General features: G+C 41.1%; 1 protein-coding gene across 21 annotated transcripts in view; it reads right to left on the bottom strand.

Annotated features, from left to right (window-relative positions):
* Window positions 1-27719, bottom strand: part of NCOR2 (nuclear receptor corepressor 2) — a 708717-nt gene that overhangs the window by 34365 nt on the left and 646633 nt on the right. For 16 of the 21 annotated variants that reach the window (XM_089653704.1, XM_089653697.1, XM_089653690.1 and 13 more), the window contains 7 exons: window positions 20855-21206; window positions 19036-19263; window positions 18299-18547; window positions 11828-11974; window positions 6444-6548; window positions 6145-6313; window positions 4093-4613 (listed from right to left, as the gene is read on the bottom strand). In XM_089653704.1, the coding sequence (XP_089509830.1) occupies window positions 4093-4613; window positions 6145-6313; window positions 6444-6548; window positions 11828-11974; window positions 18299-18547; window positions 19036-19263; window positions 20855-21206 (1771 nt within the window). The remainder of the gene's footprint in view (window positions 1-4092; window positions 4614-6144; window positions 6314-6443; window positions 6549-11827; window positions 11975-18298; window positions 18548-19035; window positions 19264-20854; window positions 21207-27719) is intronic. The other 5 variants (XM_089653707.1, XM_089653705.1, XM_089653706.1 and 2 more) reach the window with 2 other exon arrangements.

The raw sequence follows: 27719 nt of genomic DNA on the forward strand, positions 1-27719 counted from the left end.
ATACGGTTGACCATCCCCTCCTCCTCAAAAAACTCCACTCTGTTGGCCTCCGAGACTCTGCTCTTTCCTGATTCTCCTCCTACCTATCGCAGCGCTCCTTCAGTGTTACCTATAACTCTGGCTCCTCCTCTCACTCCCTCTTTCTGTAGGGGTCCCGCAAGGTTCCGTCCTTGGACCCCTACTCTCCTCCATCTACACCTCCTCCCTTGGTCACTTGATAAACTCCAATGGCTTTAAGTACCATCTCTATGCTGATGACACACAAATCTATCTTTCTACTCCTCACCTTACCCCTTCAGCCTCCTCTCACATTACTAACCTACTAAGCGACATATCGGCATGGATGTCACTCCACTTCCTCAAACTCAATCTTTCCAAAACTGAGCTCTTAGTATTCCCTCCAGCCCGTGCCCCCTCCCCTGACTTCTCCTTCAAGATCAATAATATAACCATCAGTCCCTCCCCTCATGCCAGGGTACTAGGTGTAATCCTGGACTCCCATCTGTCCTTTCAGCCCCAAATCCAATCGCTGTCCAAATCTTGTAGACTTCACCTCCGCAACATCTCCAAGATACGCCCATTCTTAACCTCGGAAACTACTAAGCAACTTATCCACTCCCTTGTTATCTCTCGTCTTGACTATTGTAACTCCCTCCTCATTGGCCTACCTTATCGCAGACTATCCCCTCTTCAGTCCATCATGAATGCTGCTGCCAGACTCATCTACCTTACTAACAGTTCTGTATCTGCCACCCCTCTCTGCCAATCCCTCCACTGGCTTCCCATTGCCCAACGGATAAAATTCATAACAATAACATATAAAGCCATTTATAACTCTGCCCCAAATTACATCAGCAATCTTGTCTCCAAATATCACCCAAACCGTACTCTCCGCTCCTCGCACGACCTCCTGCTCTCTAGCTCCCTTGTCTCCTCCCATGCTCGTCTCTAGGACTTCTCCATAGCTTCCCCCATCCTCTGGAACGCTCTACCCCAATTTATCAGACTATCGCCTACTCTGCTCACTTTTAGGTGATCTCTGAAAACCTATCTCTTCAGGGAAGCCTATCCTGCCCTCAGCTAATAGTGGAATCTTCTACTCTTCCTACCAGTTCATCCCCCACAGTTACTACCACTAGCCCCTCCCTCCTAGATTGTAAGCTCCAAGGAACAGAGCCCTCCTATCCCTCTTGTATTGAACTGTATTGTTGCTGTATTGTCTCCTGTTATATTGTAAAACGCTGGCCAAACTGTTGGCGCTATATAAATCCTGTATAATAATAATAAGATAAAGCCAGGACACCTGTGAATAAAAGTAAACAGCCCTGCTTTACTGGAGACTGTTTGCGAGAATTTGCTGGTGTGTTGGCTTGATTATTATTGCTGTCTTCCAGTAATACTAACTCAAAAGCTCCCCTGAAATCTTAAAACTCATTGTGCACTGTAAGGTTTAAATGTCTGTTTTTGTCTAAGGTAAATTAAAATAGCAGTTTACTTACATTACCCCTTGACCCTCTGGCAGCAGGCTCTTTCCAGTTCCCTCCTTTCCCCAGTGCTCTGGGCTGTGGACAGGCCCTCGGTGTCAATACAATGCAGGACCCCTGTACTCCCGGTCCTCACAATAACCCTACCTGTATCCAGTGGTGTATTTTGGTTTTGTGCTGCCCTAGGCAAGACTAAAATCGGGCACCCCTCCTATCTAAATTCATCCCACCCCTTCCTGTTTAAGATCCTTCCTCTTTAGGCTCCACCTCTTCCTATTAGAGCTCCACCTCTTATTTTATTCCATTATTGGAATCATCTGGAGAAATAGTGCCCCATTCATTGGTGTCAGTGGAAGGAATAGTGCCCCATCATTGGTGTCAGTGGGAGGAATAGTGTCCCATCATTGGTGTCAGTGGAAGGAATAGTGCCCCATCATTGGTGTCGGAGGGAGTAATAGTGCCCCATCATTGGTGTCAGTGGAAGGAATTGTGCCCCATCATTGGTGTCGGAGGGAGTAATAGTGCCCCATCATTGGTGTCGGAGGGAGTAATAGTGCCCCATCATTGGTGTCGGAGGGAGTAATAGTGCCCCATCATTGGTGTCAGTGGAAGGAATTGTGCCCCATCATTGGTGTCAGTGGAAGGAATTGTGCCCCATCATTGGTGTCAGTGACACCAATGATAGGGCACTATTCCTCCCACACTGACACTAATGATGGGGCATTATTACTCCCACTGACACCAATGATGTTTATATTGCTGACCCCTGTTTCAGCCTGGGCTCCCTCCCTCTCCCATCCACAGCCAGCATACCTGGCTACAGCAGCACCATCTGCTCTGCCCAGATCCCGGCCGCACAGACACTTACTTTGCCGATCAGCTGTCTTCCTTCTCCGGCCGCTCTCCTTCTCTTCACCAGCTCAGTCTGGTCCCTCACTCCAATCAGCTACTTTGATCATCATGCTGCCGCTCGGCTCCTCCCCTCCAAGCTCTGCTTCCTCACCGATGATTGGCCGCCTGTGTGCTTTCCCTGAGCTACAGATCCGGCGGCCAATCGCCAGAGAGGAGGCGGAGCTTGGAGAGGGAAGAACAGGCTACCATTGGCTGCCCAGTGATCCTGGGGGTGTGGCCAGGTGAGAGGGGCGGCATGTCATCCCGCCCACATCGCGATCCAAGATCTACGGAGATGAAGACACCGGATGGACACCCTCTCTACTCCTCCTCCAGCAGCTCCTCGTAGCCCGGATTGAAGTGGGACACGGAGCTGCGGAGACAGGTAAGACACAGCAGCCCCTGTCCCTTTCCCACGGAAGTGTCCTTTCCATGGGAAAGGGGGGTGGGGCCGTCGCCAGTCCGCCCCCCGGAAAAGTGCTGCCCTAGGCAAACGCCGTGTTTGCCTTGTGGCAAATACGCCCCTGCCTGTATCCCGAACACTAACCTTTACTGTAACCCTTCCCTTTTCTATGACACCATCCCTCACATTATCCTTCCCTAACGGAAATCCATTTTCACCCTTTCTTCTCCTGAAACAGGATTTTCTGATTGCAGACCAAACCCTTGCAAGATAATGTATGACGAATCTACTGAGACCATCTAAGTTTATTAAGAAATGGATAATTCAAAAAGGACCTTTGTTGACAGGTTTTGGTCAATGAGCTATTGCAGCTTACTTCCAGGTGCATTCTACTTGCATTTGAGAATAGTTTTAGATGTTTCTGAGATAATTCAGCGTGAGTTAACAGGTGCATTTAACCTGAAGTTGACCTGTTTCTGCCCTATTTTTGACAACTGTTTAGGCTGCATCAACCTGCTTCTAGCTGCTTTTGCATTGATTTGAGTGGGGTTAGAAGCAAGCTCTGATGTAAAAAAAAGCCTGTCTACATAAACCCTAAATTCTCAACACACCTTAAACGGTAAAGCTGGCCCGTACATTACAGCAGATGCTACTACACAATTCAGAAAATTACTAAGAGTTTGCTGCAATTGTTAATTTATTGTGGGCTGCCTCTGGATTTCTATAATCTAATTTAAAAGGCAGATCATTTGAATCCATATCTGTACTATTGCAATAGATGCATGAATTTGTAACGACGTATGAAGTATATCGTAGGGATGGCTCTAATTTAAAACTGCAGAACATGTTTTTAAACTTATTAAAAAAAAAATAACCCTTATTCTCTCAGGGGGCCACAACACAATGCAGCAAGGAGTGTATTCCCCAAAGCGGTTTCAAAGACTTGGAATTAAAACACCACAATTTAAACTTTACAAGGCCAGCCAAGCACAAATTGAACACAAAAAGAACAAAATTATTCCTCACACAAAAAATATTAATGGACTAAGTAAATTAATAGTCAGAGACAGATGATTTGTGCGGGAAAAAAACAAACAAACTGGGAAGCTGAAAAAAGCCAATCACTTGTACGTGCATTAAAAACCAAAAGCAAAACAAAAAAATTTATATATATATACTATATATATAAATAACATTTATAGAAGAGTTTTAAATGTATACAGTATATTTATATATATGTATATAAATATAAAATATGAATAAAGAATATAAATAGGCTACAAGCTTGGAACTACCTGCTCCCATGTGTCTTACCATCACTACTGGCGTTGGTATTTAGCGAGGGTCTTTCTCGCTTCCCGTTATCACAAGAAATTTGACGCATGATAATGGCGTCTATGAAGTTGGCCGCGGTCATGGTGGTCTTACCGAGTGATCGGAGCTCCTGTTCCTGCATGGAAAAGGGTTTATTTTGGGTCTTGTCCCTATTGTGCTGCTCACTGGCTGGCACTGCTGTCTGGTCCAGGGGCTGGTGAGGTTGACTTTTCCCCTGTCCGTTGTTATACTGGTGAGCTGAATTAACCACAGCTGATGGGTGAGGCCTGGACTCCATGTTCGTAACTGGTGATGTCTGTTCAATGGCTGCTGGTGGCAGCTTTGAATTGTAAAAGTTTTCAGTTCTTGAGCGATCAATTTTGGCTTCTCGTGTCCTTGCAATATCTTTCTGAAGCATAGCATTTTCTGCAGACTGGTAACTCTCTCTTTCACTGGCAGATCGCATAGACGAAGAGGATAACTGTGCAGAGGACCGAATAGGTGAAGAGCTGGAGGATGTTCTAAAAGGAAAAAAACAAGCCATTTACTTTAACCACTTTAGCCCTGGAAGGTTTAATCCCCCCTTCATGACCAGGCCATGTTTTGCTATTTGGCACTGCGCTACTTTAACTGGTAATTGTGTGGTCATGCAACACTGCACCTCAATGAACTATATATAATTTTATTCACACAAATAGAGCTTTCTGTTGGTGGTATTTGAATAACACATTTTTTAATTAAATTTTTTCACATAAACATGAAACAGAAAAAAAAAAACAAAAAAAAACCCAAAACATTTTTTTTTTACTTTCTGCTATAAAACATATCCAATCCAAAAAGAGAAAAAAAAGTTATCAAGTTTATTCATAAATGTAGGTTAAAATGTATTCTTCTACATGTGTTTGGTAAAAAAAATGCAGTTGTGTTGTGATCAGAGACCTATATTGGGACTGTGATAGTGCAATGTGACACCAACTTATACTGGGTGGGAACTGACACTGACATCACTAGTGACACTAAGAGTGATCAGTGCTAATATTCTATACTGTCACTGTACTAATGACACTGGCTGGGATGGGGTTAACATCTCGCTGTAATCAAGGTGTTAAGAGTGTGCCTAGCAAGGGTTAATGTGTGCTGCTTAAAAAAAAAAAAATATATATATATATATTTTAGAATATTTTTCACGGAAAGTGTCTTTGCACTCTACCTTTTCACAAAGAGAAAAATGAGTTTTGTCTCTGATTTATATTCACCTTTACTAGAAAGACAGAATTTTCTGAATCTGTGGCCTGGACCTTGGTATTCCAGTATGCTGGCATACAGCCCAGAGTCTACCATTTTTCTGATATCTAAAAGACCTTGGAGAATGAGAAACTGCGCTCAGCCCCAGAACTCTCCTAACACATTCAAGTAAACTATTGCACTGGAGACGTACAGTAAGGCCTATTGCACACAGGACTAAAAAAAAAAAAAAATCACATTTTTTTTTTTACTGATCTGAAATGTGATGCATTGCTGTCTATGGGACATTGCACACAGCTGAGTAAGGATCAGTAATACTGTGTGGAGTACAGAGCAGTAAAACAAAAATAGAACACTTTTAAATTGAGTAAAGTAATTAAAGTGTTTCCTCGAGTGTAAATGAGTATCACATTTCCGGCAATAAAGAAGGTTACTCGTCTATACGCTTACACACCTTTACTTGCCTATATGCAACATTACTCAGGTCTTTACATAGTTTTTTCCCCTTGCACACAGGTATCACAAGTTCCTAAGTAAACAGTAAACTATGACACCCGTGTGCAAGTAAGAAAATACAGTTTCCTGATTTTCAAAGTATAACTAAAGGCAAAACTTTTTGCTCCACTGATCCTTTTCTACCAACCTTTTACCCAGCAGCCGTACAGCAAGTACTGGACTCAAAGCTCTGATCATACCTCCATCATCCTACAATTCACTAACATCTCTTTCTACCACACTGCACAGTAGACAAAAGGTTCACTTTAAACACCTACATTCCCAATGCACTCTGCCAATAATGCTCCTTACCGTAATACAGATGGAGTGATGCTTTCTCCACTGGTCATGAGATTTTTCATACCCGTGTTATGAAGAACGCTGGGACGTTGCTGAATATTTTCATGTGTCCGTGGGGACGCTGGAGAGTGCTGGTGGCTGTGACTTTGTGTCGACAACCGTCCACTGCTTTGTTCTGTACCTAAAAAGACACAGACTACATCTGTAGGCTTATTTGCAGCATTCATTGATATGACGTATGCAAACTCACTAATAGAGCTATTGTCACAGTAAAGAATAGAACAGATAAAATAACATAAAAGAGTACTTACCTGGCCTCCATATTGGCGCGTGTTCTATTGTCGTTGTAAGAACTGATTTTTCTCTTTCACGTTCAGAGTTTGTTGAGGTCTGCTTGGTCATATGCGTGGTTGTTGCTGTAATAGAAATGTAATTCTTGTAAACGAATAACTAAAAAGCACACACAGTAAAATAGAATTTTCACATTAAATGTTTTTCTTAGAATCCATTGAGAGAAATGAGAAGTCTCCAACCTTTAGGTTACACTGCTGCCTAGAGGAGGCTAAGACATTGGCAAACAAAAAAGGTAAGCCCAGGAAACCCCTCTTACTACTAGCAAGCCTCAGTTTTGTAGCAAAGCAATACCAAGAGCAGGTTTACAAACAAAAACACAAAAGGATGGGATCTGTGTCCCTCAATAGAATTCAAAAGCCTCCACAACAGCTTGTCCCTATGCAGAACCAGAAAAGGTTTCTTGTGGGATAGGATTGCCAGTTCAGACACTTGCCTTGCAGAGGAGATTGCTACAAGGAACACCAACTTGGGGGTGAAGACAGTGAAAGAAAAGTCTCTAATGGGTTCTGAAGTGCAGCAAGAACCAGATGAAAATCCTATGGAGTCACAGGGGAATGGACAAGTGGGGAGCGTTGAGGAGAGACTAAATGCAAAACCCCCTGAAAAAGGACTTAATCAGAGAGCGAGAGGCCACCATCTCTAAACTGAATAAGAAGCCTGAGCCTTGAAAAATGCTCAGCGCTAGACACTGGTCCAGACTTCCTTCATCCAGCTATATGTAGGAAATAATTAATATCACAAAACAATTCTTGGGTGGAGGCCCCAATATTTACAATATTCACATTGTAGTAATTACAGATTCAGAGATTGTCTACACTGGCAATGTCTAACTGAATCCAGATCGGAATACTCTCCAGTAAGATGATCCAGTGCTGAAGATACAGACGATTCACCCAAAGTTCCAAAATGTTGACCACTTGACACACTAACATGGTGCTCATCCGTCCATTGTGAGGATGCACCAAAAGATGGGAAGGCAAGACTTCCATTACTCCAGAGTCAGATTCGTGAACCACCAGGCCAAGGAAAACCCAGTCCTCAGTGAAAGACAAATTGATCTGTTCAGAGACTGGATTGCCGGGTCCCATCACGACAGAATTTTGCATTTTAGAGCTCCAATGTGAAAGGAAACAAATGGGACTCTATCGAAAGTGGTTACCATCAGAACTGGGGCTCTTAAGCAGAATTTTAGATGAAGCCAGGCAACTCCTGGATTGGAGAGTTTGGACAACAAAATCAACAATTTCTGAAGGTTCAGGATCCATCTGAATGGCTGTAATGTCTGAGTGGTCAGTTTCATGTTGTCCAACATGTGCCAATTGTTCCCTCAACAGGAGGTCATCTAGGTATCCTATGGGATGCACCAGAAAAGAGCAGGGCATGAATATTGTCCAGCACTATGGTGAATACCAAAGGTGAAGACAAGAGGCTGAAATTCAGAGCCAAAAACTAGCAAAATAGGGGCTCCATGGCAAAACAGAGAAACTGATGCATTGGAAAGATGGGGACAGGTAAGAAAACATATTTGATATTCAAAGAAGCCAGAAAGTCCCCCTGGTGAAGGGAGGCAATGACAGATTTGGTAGATTGCATGCAGAATTTTTGGATTCAAATAAATACAGTCAGAATTTTGAGATCCAGAATGTGGCAAATGCCTTCTTTGGGCTTAGGCACAAAGAAAGGATTGGTTTAAAATCATTAGAACTGTTCTGTCACAGAAACTGAAACAGTGACACCTTGAAACAGAAGAACTGAGAGGGCTCAACAGGTGTCTGTTAATCTGTGCAGAGACACTGGAAAAATTGGAGGTGAGAAACTGAGTAAGTAGCAGAGAGTTAAAATCCACTGAGAAGATGGGTTTCGCCAATAGCATCATCGATGCTATTGTCCTGAGCTAGTCTAAAGAGATGGTGTCCCTCGAGGCTCTGCGGATCACATGCATTCTACGCAAGGGTTCCGCAGACCAGCAAGCAAAAAATAAGATGGGCGGCTTTAAGAAAAGCATTACAGCCATCTGTTCCACACACTATAAGCGAGGGGTCAACCTCTGAGGACAAAATAGAATCTAGATCAGAGGAGATTATCATTCCAGGCTGCATCCATTGGCACCACCAAGGGCACTGCAAACATCCCCACAACCATTAGCAGAATGTGAGATGGGGCAACCACAATGACAGGACTGTGCATTTGTGTCTACAATCAGAAATCTTGTGACTTTATAGCTGCACAGGAATGTATAGGCTCAGAGTACCAGACATGGCCTCAGATACTTGTGAACCCTAGACAACTTGAAGCAGGTGAGGGTCTGATGGCTGGAGATAACCAAAGTCAGTGGGCAACAGGAATGTATCAAAGATATAAGTTACACGTGGCTCTTGGCCAGCAGCGATAAAAACGCAGAGAATCTCCCTCGAAAAGAGAGCACAGGCCAATCATGTGTGACACTTCACACAACAGATGACATTAGTCCCACAGAGTCAACCTATTCTGTTGCAAAACTAGCAGCGAGGGGGATTAAAGAAGCCCATAGACCTAATAATTGAGGTAGCACCTGGTACTCGGCTCAACCAATCTACTAACTAATTGGGTCTTCACAGCAAGCTCTGAGGCAATGCCAATGGCTCTAAACCTGGAAAACCCTTTGCAGTTCATTTTTACCAGAATGCAGTATGAAAAGTGCCCTGTGAGGAGTCCACTGCCCTATTTTTAAGCTTTCCCTGCATCAAATCCAGTGGAGCCCAGACATGGTACTATAAAAGCCAAGTTGAAATTGACTGCACTGGAAAGCTACAATCAAACAGGTTACACTCCAGCAGTAATGTAGAGAAGATTCTTGATTGCAAAAAAAAAAAATTAAGGAAAAAAACTGCTGGCAAAAAGTTGGTCTCAACACTAGAGCTGAAGAAAATATGTCCATCCTGCTAGGACACAAGCAAAAACCATGCTGATAGTAGGAGGGTTATCCTGGGTAGGCCTACATTTTTTCATTTGCCTGTGTCCAGTCCCAGTGTAGGCAGCAAGATATTCAGAAGGTTAAAGACTTCCAGTGTTCTTCGATAGAAGAAAACTTTGTTAGAGAACCTACATTTTATGATCTCAGGTGGGCAAACAAGTGACTGAAGTGATTTCAAAAGACTAACTGATCCCTTTTTTTTGCTATAAAGCAACTGTGACAGACCTTTTGGACAGGGTCTTTTGGAGGCGACTGCAGGCTAGCCTCTTGCCTACTGGTTATGGGCCCTGGCATTTGAGGGGGCTCTATTCTTTAGCAGGTATGTGCCTGGTGGAACTTTTGGAGTAGTTTTACTTTGTATTCAAATCCATTTCTCCCCACAACACACAGACTCTGAGAAATGGAGGACCAGGATACAGATTTGGGGCCTTTGTGTCCCTCCTAGACTCAAAGCAGATGTTAATATACTGTATTTTCCGGCGTATAAGATGACTTTTTATACTTAAAAACATACCCCAAAAAACGGGGGTCATCTTATACGTGGGATATACAATGTGAACCTTTAGTTCGTTTGGGCCAAGCTTTGTCCCTAATCTGTCAGCCCGCTGGATGTGCGGCAATACTGTATGTACGGTAGCTTTGGCTACATACAGTATACCGTGCTGAGTCAATGACAGCGAGCGATGTATTCTATTAATGAATACAAAGCCTGCACGGATTGGCTGAGGTTGTGACATCATCAGCCTGCCTCTCTGACTCGCATTCATTAATAGAATACATCTCTCATCGTGATTGGCTCAGCGCGGTATACTGTATGTAGCCCCGGCTACCGTACATACGGTATTACCGCACATGCAGCGGGCTGACAGATTACCATAGGGACAATTGTTTTGAACCAGCTTGGCTCAGCGCGGTATACTGTGTAACTCTATACTATATGTAGCCAAAGCTACCGTATATACAGTATTAACGCACATCCAGCGGGCTGACAGATTAGGGACGTTCATTTTGAGTCAGCTTGGCTCAGCGCGGTCTACTGTATGTAGCTGAAGCTACCGTACATACAGTATTACCACACATCCAGCGGGCTGACAGATTAGTGGGTTTATATTTAATCAAATCTGATGTTTATTCAAATCTGATGTTTTTAAATGGTGTTGCCTCGGAAGTGGGGTAGTCTCATACGGCGAGTATAGCCCAAAACCTATGTTTTAACTGGAAAATTAGGGGGTCGTCTTATACACCCAGTCGCCTTATATGCTGGCAAATACGGTAATCAGTTCAAAACAACCTGATGCTGAGGTCTCCTGCTGTAATCTGTTTATTAAGGTGTTATTTGTTTACAGTTGTGTGTTTCTTCCATTGTTGACTGAGTCACCTATTGTTTCTGTCTGTTTTTTAATCCTCCTGGAGGTTCCTACATGATGGGTCTTCTGTCAACTTTACCTCCTTAGCTAATCATTGTGAGATGTTTATCACAATGTGTAATATTTGCTTTTATTGTTCATGTGGGGGCTGCTCCTATTTTTGAAGTATTTCTGTTCAATAAAGCAGTTCCTGTTTGCACCTAGGCTAGTGTTGTCTAGTTTTGGGTGCACTTCCCAGCTAGAATACTTTGGTCCTGTGCTCTAGTAGCGAGGAAGCAGTCCTCTGATGGAAGCAACCAGGAGAGGTGCCAGGCGGTCCATCACAGCAGCCATGCTCCTTCATTTTTCACCTGAAAATCTATAATTCTTCCTTTTTCATTGACCTACCTGATAACCAAAGAATGACACACACACACACACACACACACACACACACATATAATATTATATAGGTATAAATGACAAGCTAGTGTTACGATTTAATAAATCAATATCAAAATAGGGGATACCAGTTATTTTACTCAACCCTATACTGTAATATAAAAAATATAACAAATTAATACTTCCATATACAAACCAGAGCAAAGAAAATGGGACTGCTTGTAGATGCAATAAAAACCATATTTCAGTTAACAATTTTAGGATAAGTTAGAAACTGACCAGAAGCATGACAGAAAAAAAAATACAAAAAAACAATGAAGTTGAACAAAGAGTGGTTTACTCTTACACTGCATAGGGGTTCTTTACTGTTACAGCAGTAAAGATGTGGAACTCTCTTCCACAGTTGGTGTCAGAGGGGAGTGTATATAAAATTAAAAAACCCCTTTTAGATATGTTTCTTAGCAAACACAATGTACAGGTATATTGAAAATGGTACACACACACACACACACACACACACACACTGAACTGGATGGACTAATGTCTTTATTCAACTCTACCAACTATGTTGCAACAAACCACTGTTGCTGTGACTTTGTGTGTACTGTGTGACTGCATGTTTCAATGTTCTTGTAGTTACCTGGAGATAAAGGAGAGCTACTGAGCCGACTGCTAAATGCTTGTGGGTTTCCAGAGATGTATGTGATGCGGTCTATGGTGGCAGATGAGGAGCCTGCAGACTGAGGTATTAGGACAGGCAGTGGCACTTGAGATAAATCTATAATTCCTGCAAGTGATAATAGAAAACAACTGACATTAAGTACATTACTTCAAAAGTTTATTTTTCATCAAAAAATTTTAATCAAGAAAAACGAGGAACATAGTTATATTATAACTCAATGGAACTGCTAACTGTATCTAATTCCAACACTTAAAATGATAGTAACGCTTAATTTTTTAAATAAAATAAACACGTCATTGCACTGTGCAGTGATTTTCCATTGGGACACGCATCCTGGCTCGCTCCCGGGGTGCCGTGTTTGTGTCTACTTACACAAACGGAATGGCAAGGCCCTGCCCCTTCATCACAGAATATGGCTGACAGCATTGAGAACCAATCGCTCCCGCTGTTATCTATCTGCCCAGTGAGGAGGGAGTGAGCCACTACTTTCATGAACAGTGCTTGATCAAAATAGGCTAAGGTAAGTATAAAGGGGGTGAGGGGGGATTCTGGACACAGAAGGTTTTTGCTTTAATGTATAGAATGCATTAAGGTAAAAAAAAAAAAATCTTTAGGCTTTAAATCACTTTAACTGCTTCCTGACCACCCTATAGCAGAAATCACGTAAAGATACGTGATTTTGCATTTCCGAGTAGGTGGTGTGCGTGCCCTACCCACGCTGCCATTTGCGCCTGTCAATCACCGGCTGGTGATTACCGAGGATCTCCGGCGGGGAGGAGAACTGTTTTGTTTACAAACAGTTTTCCTCCCTGTCAGCGCGGGCACACTGCTTTGGATGGCTGTGTACAGCACAGCCATCCAAAGCAGTGAGCTTACAGGGAAGCACACAGACACCACCCCACAGTAAAACACACACAGCACACAGTTAACCCTTTGATCGCCCTTCATTTTAACCCCTTTCTGCTCAGTGCCAGTGCTTTTTTTTTTTTTTAGCAACAGATCACTGTATTGGTTTCACTGGGGATGTCAGTGACACCAAGTCAGTTCCCCCCCAGTGTCAGAATGTCCGCTATAAGTCGCTGATCGCTGCCATTACTAGTAAAAATAATTTTAAAAAAATTCCAAATATATATACCGCCATTTGTAAATGCTATAACTTTCACGTAAACTAATTAATTTACACTTATTGGGATTTTGTTTGAGCAAAGACATGTAGCAGAATACATTTTGGACTAAATTTATGACAAATATTTTTTAAATTTTTTTACTGGACATGTTTAATAGCAAAAAGTCTAAAATATTGTTTTTCTTAAAATTGTCGGTCTTTTTTTTTTTATAGCACAAAAATAAAAAAACACAGAGGCGATCAAATACCATAGAAAGAAAGCTCAATTCATGGGAAAAAAAGAACAAACATTTAATTTGGGTGCAGTGTTGCATAACCGTACAATTGTCAGTTAAATTAACACAGCACGGTATCGCAAAACATGGCCTGGTCAGGAAGGTGGGTAAATCCTAAGGAGGGCAAGTGGTTAATACACTTTCATATCCTGACAATTATTAAAGTAAAACTTCACCCTGATTTTAACAGGTAACTTCTCCTACTTCTGGTCGAAAGTCCTCCCTCTCGCAATCTTCTGGGGCATGTCATAGGTCCTAGAAGGCTAGGAACCATTCACAAAATGCAGCATGGCTCAACACATGTGCAGTGGGAAGCCGGCTATGAAGCCACAGGGAATGACAGCCGACTTACCATAGTGAACATGCCAGCACCAGGACCCAAAGACTGGAGAAGAACTGGCCTGGGTGAGGACAGTGTTGGATCTAATCCCTAGGCAGGCGAGTGTCCTTTTATTAAAAGTCAGCAGCTACAGTTTCTGTAGCTGCTGCCTTTTATTTTTTCTCAAACATACTAATGCACCTCTTTCAGAAATATCCAGTTATATCATTATAATCAAATGTATACATTTCAGTGAAGTGAAAACCTCCTATTGGTCCCTAACTGGTACTTTGCATACGTGCACAGAAGTACACATCACACCAGTCACCAGCAAGTGCAAACATTAACCACTTGCCCTCCAGAAGATTTACTCATTTCCTGACCAAGCCATTTTTTTGCGACACCGTGCTGCGTTAATTTAACTGACAATTGCGCGGTCATGCAACACTGCACTCAAATGAAATTTATGTCCTTTTTTTCCACAAATTGAGCTTTATTTTGGAGGTATTTGATCGCCTCTGTGTTTTTTATTTTTAAACAAAAAACAACTTTGAGAAAAAAAACCAAAACAATATTTTGACTTTTTGTCCAGTAAAGAAAATTTTTAAAAAATCTAATTTTGTCATAAATTTAGGCCAAAATGTATTCTGCTACATGTCTTTGCTAAAAAAAAATCCTAATATGTGTAAATTAATTGGTTTATATGAAAGTTATAGCGTCTATAAATGGCGGTATATATACACTGGAAGTTTTTTTTTTTTTTTAATACTAATAATGGTGGCGATCAGTGATTTCTAGCGGGACTACAGTGGGCATTCAGACAATGGCAGGGGGTGGTGTGGGGAAGGGACTGTCACTGACATCCCCAGTGACACTAATACAGTGATCAGTGCTAATAAAAAGCACTGACACTGTACTAATGACACTGGGCAGGAAGGGGTTAACATCTGGGGAAATCAGTGTGTTTTACACTGTAAGCACATTGCTTTGTATTACTCTGCTATGCAGAGCAATACAAAGCGGCATGCTGGAGCTAACAGGGGAGAGAACTGTATTGTTTATACACAGACCTCTCCCCTGTCAGTGATACTCTACGATTGCCAGTGGGGCATCACAGGCCAGGACCCGGTGATTGACAGCTGAAGCCGTCAACAGCGGCGCAGGAAAGGCGCCCGCGCACACCCTACCTGGAAATGCAAAATCACACACACACACATATTTATATTAAGTAATTTTGCACAGCCCTGCCACCCTGTAGCAGTATTTCTGCTATAGAGCAGTGGGCAAGCAAGTAACTTTGTTACTTCACATGTTCTTTCCTGCTTGTTTTAATGTATTGGCTTAACAACTTTTGAGATAAGATATCAACTATAGAGGAAGTACATCGATTTCAGCTGCCTGTCACTGTGAGAAGGAGCAAGTCCCTATTCACACTATTTAGCATGTTGCATTTACGCATGGCTTCGCGCATATGGCAGCTCATTAATTTCAATGGGCTGCTCTACACTTGGCAAATGTGGAAAACAAACCTCAAGGTATCTGTGTGTCTTTAACCACTTGAAGACCACAATACATATATATACAGTGCATCCAGAAAGTATTCACAGCGCTTAACATTTGCCACATTTTGTTATGTTACAGCCTTATTCCAAAATTGATTAAATTAATTTTTTTCCTCAACATTCTACGTGAAAAAAGTTTGTTTTGAAATCTTTGCAATTTATTCAAAATAAAAAACGAAAATTAAACCACGTACATAAGTATTCACAGCCTTTGCCATGACACTCAAAATTGTGCTCTGGTGCATCCTGTTCCCACTGATCATCCTTAAGATGTTTCCACATCTTGATTGGATGTGGAAACATAAACCTTTCTATATAAGGTCCCACAGTTAACAATGCATGTCAGAGCACAAACCAAGCCATGACGTCCAAGGAATTGTCCATAGACCTCCGAGACAGGATTGTATCAAGGCACAGATCTGGGAAGAAAAATTTCTGCAGCATTGAAGGTCCCAATGACCACAGTGGCCTCCATCATGCGTAAATGGAAGAAGTTTGGAACCACCAGGAATCTTCCTAGAGTGGGCCGTTCAGCCAAAATGAGCGATCGAGGGAGAAGGGCCTTAGCCAGGGAGGTAACCAAGCATCCGGTGGTCACTCTGAAAGAGCTCCAGCATTTCTCTGTGGAGAGAGGAGAACCTTCCAGATGAACAACCATCTCTGCAGCACTCCACCAATCAGGCCTGTATGGTAGAGTGGCCAGACGGAAGCCACTCTTCAGTAAAAGGCAAATGGCAGCCTGCCTGGAGTTTGCCAAAAGGCCCCTGAGGGACTCTCAGACCAAGAGAAACAAAACTTTCTGGTCTGATGTAACAAAGATTGAACTCTTTGGCCTGAATGCCAAGCATGATGTCTGGAGGAAACCAGGCACCGCTCAACACATGGCCAATACCATCCCTACAGTGAAGCATGGTGGTGGCAGCATCATGCTGTGGGGATGTTTTTCAGCGGCAGGAACTGGGAGACTAGTCAGGATCGAAGGAAAGATGAATGCAGCAATGCACAGAGACATCCTTGATGAAAACCTGTTCCAGAGGGCTCTGGACCTTAGACTGGGGCAACGGTTCATCTTTGAACAGGACAATGACCCTAAGCACACAGCCCGCATAACAAAGGAGTGGCTACGGGCCAACTCTGTGAATCTCCTGGAGTGGCCCAGCCAGAGCCCAGACTTGAACCCGATTGAACATCTCTGGAGAAATCTGAAAATGATTGTGCACCGACGCTCCCCATCCAACCTGATGGTGCTTGAGAGGTACTGCAAAGAAGAATGGGAGAAATTGCCCAAATATAGGTGTGCCAAGCTTGTAGCATCATACTCAAAACGACTTGAGGCTGTAATTGGTGCTAAAGGTGCTTCAACAAAGTATTGAGTAAAGGCTGTGAAAACTTATGTACATGTGATTTTTTTAATTTTTTTATCTTTAATAAATTGCAAAGATTTCAAAATGAACATCTTTCACGTTGTCATTATGGGATATTGTTTGTAGAATGTTGATGAAAAAAATGAATTTAATCCATTTTGGAATAAGGCTGCAACATAACAAAATGTGGCAAAAGTTAAGCTCTGTGAATACTTTCTGGATGCACTGTACATTGCCGGTTTCAAGTGGTATACCAGGATGATGCATGCAGCTACACGCATCGTCCTAGTATTGTTTTTTTTTATCCCAGATCATTCTCAATCATCTCTATGGTGTACGAAATCAGAAGCGACAAGTATTTCGTCACTTCCGGTTTCGGACATTTGTTTGCAAGGGAAAGCTTTGGATCAAACCGATACAAGTTTGATCTTAAGCTTTCAAGGGCAGAGGAGAGATCTGGGATCAGACAGAGGACCTGTCATTGCCTATTGTTATCACAAGGGATGTTTACATGTAATAAAATAAATAATTACAAAAATATTAAAGCACCCCCACCCTTGTTTGCACGCAAAGGCGAATGCATACATAGGTTGTTCGCACACACATGAGATATCATCATGGACGGTATAGCAAGAGCAATAATTCTAACACCAGGCCTCCTGTACAACTGTAAACTGGTAACCTGTGAAGGCTTTTAAAGCGTCACCTATGGAGATTTTTAAGTACCGTAGTTTGTCGCCATTCCACAAGCGTGCGCAGTTTTAAAGCGTGATATATTATCTATTTACTCCGTGTAAGATCATCTTTTATATTTTAGCAAACAATTGGATATTATATTGTGTTTTGTGCATTAAAATTTCCTAAAATTTATTTTTTCCAAATAAATTATATTTAAAAAACCTCTGTGCAAATACCACATGACATAAAAAATTGAGCATTTGTTCACATGCAAAATGCGTGTTTTTCTTGCCACATTTGGAATGCCATTTACAATGAATGGCACCACAGGTGTGACATGAATTTTTGTGCGTTTTGTTAATGAAGGCTTACATGTTTATTTAAAGAAAAATAAAAAAAACACTCACTAGTCTATATCCTTTTAAAGCTGAACATAGGCAAAAATCTCTCACACAATAATTGGTGGGTAGACATTGGTCCAACCTCTTTAGTATTGGAATTCTACAGCCTTGGACTTAGCAATAACAGTATGGAATATATATCCATAGCTCACATCACACACAAAAAAAAAAAAAAAAAAAAAAGAAGCAAAACATGAAAATGTAAACTTTCAAACTACTGATTCAAGCTGTTTAGAAATGTTGCAAAGCTAGCCTAGCCATAGAGAATACTAGCCATACTGAAGTTCCCTTTTAATAGTACTAGACATAAGTAAAGATGAAACATGAAATCTGACTGGATATCACCGGCTTTCAGGCCCCATTTACAATGAAGCATATACAGTACTTGCGTTTTGCATTCTTGTATTTTAAGGTGGATCTTGACGTGCTTTATGTACATTTTAAAGCATATTAAAGAGATCCTTACACCACCAGAAAGTATGGTAAAACATCCTTAAGCATCCCAGATGCTCCTGAGGTTAGTGTGGTACACAATGATCATCAATATTATAATTTATGGGAACAAGCGAGTATGCTCATCAGCACACATCATGGTTTATGTGCTAAGAATGCAGCAATTATACCTGCCAGGAGGTATAATCAGCTTTATATAGCTCAAATTAAAGTTGCAGTGGACACAAAGCTAAATGACATTCTGTGCATACTTCGAGGACCTGCTGTGTAGTTGAGAGCCATGCCAGGGTCCCTTGTTGGCAGCCCACGCAGCATTTCTGCCCTCTGTGCCATAGCAGTTGTAGGGTTGTGGTGCATGTGCTGAGAGGTGATATAGTCATTGATGATGGTCTGGCGATTTTCCATGGCAGCAGTATCTGGGTATCCTCGGATGAGATACGGTGGATATAGGTGGGGATAAGCTGGATTGGGAGCCAGGTGTCTGGGTAAGTAATAGGCAGCTGTAGAAAGGATTAAAATAGAATATATATTAAAAAGAAATTACATTAAACAATCACAGCTTACATTTTTCTACAACAAAAGCTAAAGACTGATAAACCCATTACTTCAACAACATTAAATTCATATTCTTCAGTTATAATTGCCTCTGGTGAATGAAATTAGATTTGTAACACAGTAAGAAACCTATACGTTCAAGTCTTTATAATGATAACATAAAGACAAGGATTAAATTGCATATTTTTGCTGTGGTAAAAGGAGCAATATAAATAAAGGCCTATGTCGATGGGCTTCAGGCCTGTGTTGACAACATCAGTTTGACATCGCTTTTGAAATCATTCAGAATTCATTGACAAGTGCATCTGACCTGAAGTTGACCTCCTCCTTCCCATAGACTTGTATGAAAATGCAAAACCCATTTAAAGTGAACAAAAGTCCGTTAACACAGGACCCAACTATGCTTTCAGTAGAGAACTGCCAGACATTATACCTGCTTCCAATGGTATTCCTCTGGAAATGGCTGCGGGGTCAAAGGCTAGGGGAATATGACCACGATACAACTCAGCTGGGCTGACTCCTCGCAGTAAGTGCTCATATGTGGACATGGCATGAAGATGTTCAGGGACCGTGGTGTGGGGAGATTTGGAGCTTGCCATTTCTCTGGGATTCGGGGTGCTCTTCCTTTCCTGAGTCACAGGTTTTCCAGAGCTTATGCTGCCTGAGGGTGAAAAACAGCTATATGAAACATACATTTATAATGTTCAACCTGAATCCTCTTCCCTTAAAATGAATTTGGTGTGTAAGAAATTATTAAGAAAAGGTTTAGCATTATTAAATAGCTCGCAAATACTGGATGAAAAACATAACCCAAATGCCATTTAAGAAAAATAGCAACCTTTCTATGAAAGAAAAAAACACTTACGTATGCTTTTTTTTTTTTTTTTTTTACCAGCACATAAGAAAATGTAAAAAGAAAAAGTGGAAAAAAAAGACAGTAGGGACATTCATATTCATCAGTAATTAATAATGCCTATGCAGTATTCTCCCATCCTAAGGTGTCCAAGGACACCCTCAATGTAATACAATGGTGTAATTATAGCTTGTTTTTCTAAGGAACCCAACGCACTTTTTAAGACCGTGTTTCCATCTTTTTGCTCATATCTTTTACCCAACCAATCAAAACCTTAAGATTTGTGGTGTGTTGTGTTAGCCTGGCTTCACAATGATGTGGTGTTGAATTTGCAGTGGTTTCTGTGCAAATTTCGCATCTACACTCCAATGTCATCACATACAATGTAGGACCAAAAATTTTATATTGTACTTGAGGATGGAGAGGGCCTGACCACAACTTGGAGTGGTCGAGACAAGAGGAGAGCGCCGTAAGTCTTTCAAAGCGAGGCATATGGTAAGTATTACAGCTGATTCCTCTACCCCTAGACTAAGAAGCAGTGAACCACTGTAGTGTATAAAGGTAAAAACAGGGCCATAAATGCAAAAGCCAGTAAGGCTGTCAAACTGTTATAAGCTCCTAGGGACCAGCACCCCAGCAGAAGATAGCCACACTCGCCTGTACCAAGCGAGTCTTCAGAGTATCTGAGAGTGTTGCAGTAGCCTGCATTGCTCCGGACTTGGAGAAGGTAAAGAAGATCCAGATATGCCACTGCTGGGATGCCAGTGCAGGGCTGTTGTAGGGAAATACTAAATATTTTATAAAATTTGGAAGACCTGCACTCATTAGCTGATTAAAAAAACCTTGGGAATCCAAATACCTAGTATAAATCAAGCAGCTAAATGATGAAAGAAATGTCTGTGGGAAAAGTCAGAGCTGGAGAGAGACATGCTACCTCCTTAGGACACAAAACTGTGCATATTTGGTACAAAGCTGCATACCATAGTGAACAACTGTAAAAATATGAAACACTAATAAATTGTGTGGATTTGCTGAGATTTGTATCCACAGGGTCTTGCCCTAGGAGTAATGGGAGGTTTTGTGTGACCTTTTTGTTTGTACCATCCTTGTTCTTTGTTCCTTTTCATGGAAAGTCACAGTTGCTAAATCATTATATAAACCTCTAAATTGACTCAGTGTAGCCAACAGATGGTGGAATGTTATATAATGTCATTCCACTACAGCTTGCACTTTCAATCCAGCATGCATTGTTAATATACTGTATATTTATATACACTACTTTCTCTTTAGATTAACAGCACTATAGGCTAGCTAGATATGCAAAAAGAAAGTGCATGACACAGAAAGAAAACAGACTCACTAATGATCAGAAAGGCTAGAGATACAGAGTTCTGTATACCTTCATGCTGTCGTTGTGCAGACTCTCTTGTGGTAACAGGAGATCCTCTGTTCATGGGATGAGTGCTGTATGATGATCCATGGGTTAACTGATGCTCTTCATAAGCCAGTGGGCTGTGTCTGGGTTTCCCAGGATCTGGCACAATTACAGGGGCCCCCCTGGTTATTGATCCAGAGCTAGGACGACTTTTCAGCATCATCTCATCGTATACCCGATCTATGGTTCTGTGGTCCTGTAATACTTCCATTGGGTGTAAAGGATGAAATGGCCGACCCGTACTACCAATAATGGATCGTACATCATGTTTTTTAGCACTCATTGAAGTACCGCTGTCATACTTCAAAGGTGTACCCTGTAGAAGGGAAAATAAAAAACAAGCAACTTTTTAAGAACCACTCAGCTATAGATATTATTAATATAATTATTATATTAATTTTATTAATAGATATCACTCTTGGTTAACAGATTTGTACTTTGTGTCACTAATATTCAACTGCAATTTCAGATACCAAAAAATGTGTGATTGTACGTACCTATTTAAATACAGAAACCAATTTTCAAATGAAATGTTAATTATTGTTAAGTCAGACCTGTCATAAACGATGCTGGCACCAATCAAAGTCCAATCATTCATACTAGAGATCAAAAATCATGACAATTGAAGCAACAGAAGGTTAAAAATTCAGTTCTTTTCAGGAACTAAGAGCTGGACTAGTAATCTTATCCTATTTCATTACTTGCTGTAGACTATGAATTTATTAAAACTAAGGGAGACAGTATGAAGAGCAGATGTGCAAGGCAACCAGTCAGATTCTATCTTTCATTTTCCAAGCTTAACTAAACAAGCTGAAGACAGAAGCTGACTGGTTGGATGCACATCTGCTCCAGAGTCTGGCTGCTCCAGTTTTGATAAATTCCCCCATAAGTGTTTAAAAAGGAAATAAACGTTTTGTTTGCTTAGTGCAAGAGTGGAAAACTGCGGACTTCTAGTTGCTGCAGAACAAAAAATCCCAACATGCCTCTGCCTCTGGGAGTAACTATCAGTCTTCCCATCATGTCTCTGCCAGTGGGAATCATGCTTGTAACTGTCAATCTTGCAATGTCTCATGGGAAATGTAGTTTTATAACAGCTGGAGGGTTGTAGTTGTCTGCAAAAATGGTCAGCACCACCATAAAAATCTTCATTTATTGAGAAATCCACAGTGTACAAATCATGATACAGAACTGAGAAATCCAGTGTACAAATCATGATACAGAACTGCTGACGAGTTTCAGCCTACACAGATTTTAGCCATAACTATCATTATAAACACAAAACCACAAAAAAAAAAAAATAGTGGCAAAAAACAAAAGCTCCGCCTAGCAATTGCCTCATTAACTGATAATTACAAAGATGGCACAGCTGATAAAAAAAATTCACAGAGCCTATGTGAAAACTACTATTGCAAACACACATATCAAAAACACAGAAAGAAAACAAAAAACAAATAAGAAAAAATGAATAAAAATAATAAAAATAAATATGACTAAATAACTGTATGCTTACAAGAATAACTGGGTGGGGTAGAGAGAGAGAAAAAAAGCCTACATGAAAGACTATGGGAAGAGAAGGAAAAGAAAATATCACTGCAGATATAGATCCAAATCCCATTTTAAATTTAACCCCTGAGGGGCTCCCATTCTCAGCTTAAAAATCCACCATTCCTCCCTTCCCAAACGTCTCTCTCTGTCACCACTCCTAGGCAGCTGGGCAAGCCTTTCTATGCCAGTGAACCTGAAAGAGGAGAGATCACCACGATAACAATCCATGAAATTATGGGATGAGTTAGATCTAGCGTTTAAATTATTTGAGTCACAGTAGTGCTTTCTAATTCTAGTTTTTAACGTACATGTGGTGCAACCAACGTACTGCAAATTACATGTAATGCAAGCACCTCGCTTAGTACCTTTAGTGTTCCAGGAAGGCCAAAGAGACTACGGCAGGTCATAGACGGAGCAGATTTCTTTCCTGCAACCACGGGCTCAATTCCCCCATCAATACAGACAGTGTTGACAGGGGAATCCCTCTCGCTGAGCGATTGTGTTTCTCTGGTGAGGGGGCGGGGAGCTGTCCTTTGCAGAAGAACACAGTGATTATTGCTAGCAGCTATAACATCCACTGACAATACGTGCATGAAACATCCAGCAGGCTGGCTGTACCCAAGATGATCGATCAACTTGCGTAACATTCCGCCTGGCCATACATGGTTCAAATCTCAGCCGGTTCAAATCTAGGCCAGAGATTCGAACCATCTAAGGCAGGCTTAAGTCTAGGTCCACACCTGTGCAAGTGGAGCTGCTTGCATTTGCATATGCACAGTGGACCATTTATTTACATTGGCTGCTGTACCTGCAGTGAAAAAGACCCTGCTATGTTTTTCAGTGCATGGGGGTGCCATTAATTCTCGTCATGAGTCTGCAAAAGAGTAGCACATTTTGGCTGCTGGTGTCTGTGGGTGCGGGGTCATGTATGTTTTACGTGCATTCCTACACCTACAATAGTTTGAACCCAGTCTTAAATGATCATTAAATCCAAAAACAAACGTAAAATATTTAATCTCACCAGTCTTTAGATGTAGTGGCTACTTTAAAGTGCTGCCAGTTGTTTTCGTTTGACAGCAAACTGACATTTAAGCTTATATAACTGAAAAGTTCTTGAATTAAAAACAATGCGTATTAGAGTGTGATTTAATAAAACACATGGAAAAAATCAAATAGTTCTGAATAAAGTAAACAGTGACTTAAATACTGCATTAGTAGGGCTGATATTTGTCTACTAAGTGATTCCATGATGACAGGAATATACACAAGTGTTATTCTGCAGGCTATTGTATGTTATCTAAGTATCTGGCTGTGCTCTCTGCTTCCATGGGCTGGCTCTAAGAGCACATTCGTATGGAAAGGTGCCCACTGCCTTACAACAACAAGTCTGCCAGAGGACTTCCACTCTTCAAAGCCAAGTGTGTTATAGTGTACATTGATCTTTCACCCCATTAGCTACAATGCTGTTTCATAAGGCATACACTTTGGCGAGATAAAAACACTAAAACATGAATAGTCTTCACAAAGAGTGAATATAGGGAGATTATACCTTATCGCTAGATAAAGGTCCAATATATGAGGCACCTTTACCATGATGCAAAAGTTCATTGACATTTTTAAAGATTTGTAAAATCATTAGGCTGGTATACTAAAAGATGCAAAAATCAGCCATCCAAAGTGTAAGAACACTTGTTTTTTATTCTATTTTTATGTGATTTGGATCCGATATTACATTCTCATTGGCCACAGGCAAGGTCGCATGGAATGAAAGCCACATCAAAGCTGAATAAAAGCACTCAAGTCGCATCAAATAGCCAGGAAGTCGCCTCCCAAAGTTGCACCATAAGCCGTGCAACTTTCAGGTTGCAGTAGTGTGAACCAAACCTTAACATCCAGCAAATCTCTCTGTCTCAATAGAAACCTCAGTCGGGCACTGCTCACTGCACATATCAAAACTGCCGAAAAAAAATCAAATGTATGCTTAGGGCAGCAGACAAAGCTGTAGCGATGATCAATAAAGGTTTATTCACACCAAGGTCTGTGTTACATGTGCTGGTGTGAGGTGCAGTGCTAATTTCATTGACAAAAATATTTTCATCATCGTTTTCGTCTGCTGCATGTTTTCTAAACAAAAATAAAATTCATTTTCAATTTAGATGACCAAATAGGACTAAAACTAAAATAGCATTTTAGTCAAAAGATTACGATTAAAACTAAATTGAAATTTGACGTCAAAATGAATAGTGGTCAAAAAGCAATGTTCTTGTTTGTTTATGATACTGGAAGTTTTAGTCGATTAAAATGTACTTGAGATTTTAGTTGACTAAAATATGACTAAACGTGGTTTTATTTATAAAGATGTTACTTAATACTTGTTTTCATTATTTACAGAGAGCTGTTAACTTTTTTTAAATTCAGATTATTCGAACATAGGGATAAAAATGGCAAATCTGGTGGTGGATCCTAAATATCAAACGGTCATCCTCTTGATTACCATAGCCTCAGGCACTGTAACTTCAGAACCTTCTCTGATACAGGAATTTCATTCATTTTCTGTCAAGCTTTATGCCAGGGTGCCATTCCTTCCAGTGGTGGAGCTATGCGGGATATTACAGTCACTACCCCTTCCAGTGTTGACACCTACTGATACTGCTCTGTTGAAGTTTACAGATGTAAACCTCCGTCGATTTCTCTCCCATATACAGCTGTCCTTCCTGGACGCTGGCAAGAGATCCTTGGTCTCACTCAACATAGAAAAGGCTTTTGACTCAGTGGATTAGGTCTAAATACTGGAAGTATTAGAGATTTTGGGCATTAGTCCCTTTAACCTTACACAGTCAATGAAAGTGGTGCTCCAGGCCTGGAAGATGGTGATACCAGAGGGGTCAACTGACACTCCATCCTGTTCTCCCTACATGCTCTTATGGCTCAAACCAACCCTTCCTGAATTTTAAACTATTTCCAACTCCTTAAGGACACAATTCAATCTCCCAAAGCCTTACTTCTTTAGGTTTCTCCAATTGAGGCACGCTTATCGGGCCCAATTTTGAATCTCTCCTCTAGTAGTGCAACCCTCCACTATGGAACAATTACTTAGAAATGGAGATTACTTGGAGATCTGGAGAAGCCCTTGTCCAACATTTATAAGGCTTTACAACCCACTGTTCACCATGATCTGGAACAATTGCGGGTGTCATAGGAGGAGGTTTTATCTTATTTAGATAGCAAAGATCGGGAGGATATTTGGGAAGGCCCTTTCTATAAATTAGTCTTCACTGGAGATAAACGTATACAATTCAAACTGCTCCATTGTATCTATCTTACTCCCAAAAAACTGCATAAAATATAACCTCAATGCCCCCCCGATCTGCTGGAGATGCACGGCAGACTCAGCTGATTTCATATATATGATGTGGACATGCCCCTCTATACGGCAATATTGGGATCAGGTGCTAAAGTGCATTTTTAAGGTGACTTTTATACGGATTCCACTCTTAGCAGAGATATGCATTCTAGGATTAGTGGATGCTGTAGCACATACTAGAGTGGTTAGGACCCTGCTTGGCTTACTGCTGTTTTATGCTCGGAAGAAAATAGTCCTTCAAAGGAAGTCTGCTACTGCCCCTAATCTTGCCACGTGGAAAACAATGATTAATTCCATACTTCCTCTGTATAAAGCAACCTAATATGCAAGGGGATGGCCTAAAAATTTCAAAAAGGTATGGGACATCTGGATTGAATCACGTTTGACAGCGATCTAGAAGGCACTTTATGATATGTTTACCTCTCAAATTGTTTCCTATACTGTGACACTGGTATCCTTACATTGCTAATTGTCCTGGCTTGTTGTTCCCCCACCCCCCCCCCATCCCATTTTGGCATTCTCTAGCATCTCTGATAAATTCTATAGCACTAAGTGTTTTCAAAATGATAGGGACATGCCTGTACATCTATAATGTACACCGGGCAGCACATTGGCTAAATGGTTAGCACTTCCGCCTGGCAGTACTAGGGTCGTTGGTTCAAATCCCAGCCACGGCACTTCCTGCCTGGAGTTTGCATGTTCTCCCTGTGCCTGCGTGGGTTTCCTCCGGGTACTCCGGTTTCCTCCCACACTTCAAAGGCATGCTGGTAGGTGAATTGGTCCTGTCTAAATCGTCCCTAGTATGTGTATGTATGAATGTGAGTTAGGGACCTTAGATTGTACGCCCCTTGAGGGTTAGGGACTGATGTGAATGTACAATATATATTTGTAAAGCCCTGCGTAAATTGACAGTGCTAGAGAAGTACCTGAAATAAATAAATATTCTGTTGCTCTGAGTGAGGTTGCGCCATTGAGCGTGGTTCATTAACTTGTTATTGTATTGTAATTGGTTGCTAAGTATACCAAGAGGGAATGCCCAAGTGGCTCTGTTCTGTATTTTAGAACTTACATACAAAACTTAATGAATATAATTTTTTTTATACAGGTAATATGTGCAATGGCATTACAGTGGATTGCCACGCAGCGCTGCACTGAAAAAAACACTGAATGCACTCCTTTTTTCAGTGCACACTGCCCACACAACACCACGCACAGTGGTGTGAACTGGGCACACAGGAGACAAGGCATTTTGCCTTGTCATGCAGTAGCACTGTGCTGCTGTAAGGTGACATCTGATCCTGTCCTGTGCGCTGTGATAAAATATCTGCGTTTTATTGCACATCACTGTAGTGGAACTCCGAATGCATTGCTGTGTGAATGGCATACCTAGCATACGATTCTTCTCTGTTTATCCTAGCAGTGACTGGAGTTCTTGCAGTGCAGAAAAACGCAAGTCAACATACTATGTGTGAAATGTCCCTAACTCAGGGGGATAATTTGATATCAGGAATTATTTTATTCTAAACGTAACTTCTAAATTCTGTCTTGATTCTATTGTTTAGTTTTTTATTTTCGTTTTTTTTTCAGTTTTAAAAATAGTTTATTTTCATCATGGATTGCCTGCTGCTTTATTCATCTTTTCTATCATTCATTCTATTCCCCACTAAAGTATTAGACTTCTGTATTGATGCACTTTTAGCAGCTGAATCTACTTCCTCTTATTCATTGACATTAAACTGCCTCAACAGTCAAAGCACACTTCATGAAGAAAATAATACTGCCATTACTCTATTTGTATAAGAAGCTATACCAAACAGATTATTAGTAGTGATACACAATACACTGTTTGGCAAACTAACACTATATATATGCAAGATTATGCTCTCATGTTTCCAAAAATATAAATGCAGTCCACAAAAT

Source organism: Staurois parvus, unplaced genomic scaffold (genome assembly GCF_062004578.1).
Source record: "Staurois parvus isolate SC_StPar_1 unplaced genomic scaffold, SC_StPar_1.0 ptg000719l, whole genome shotgun sequence".
Lineage (NCBI taxonomy): Eukaryota > Metazoa > Chordata > Amphibia > Anura > Ranidae > Staurois > Staurois parvus.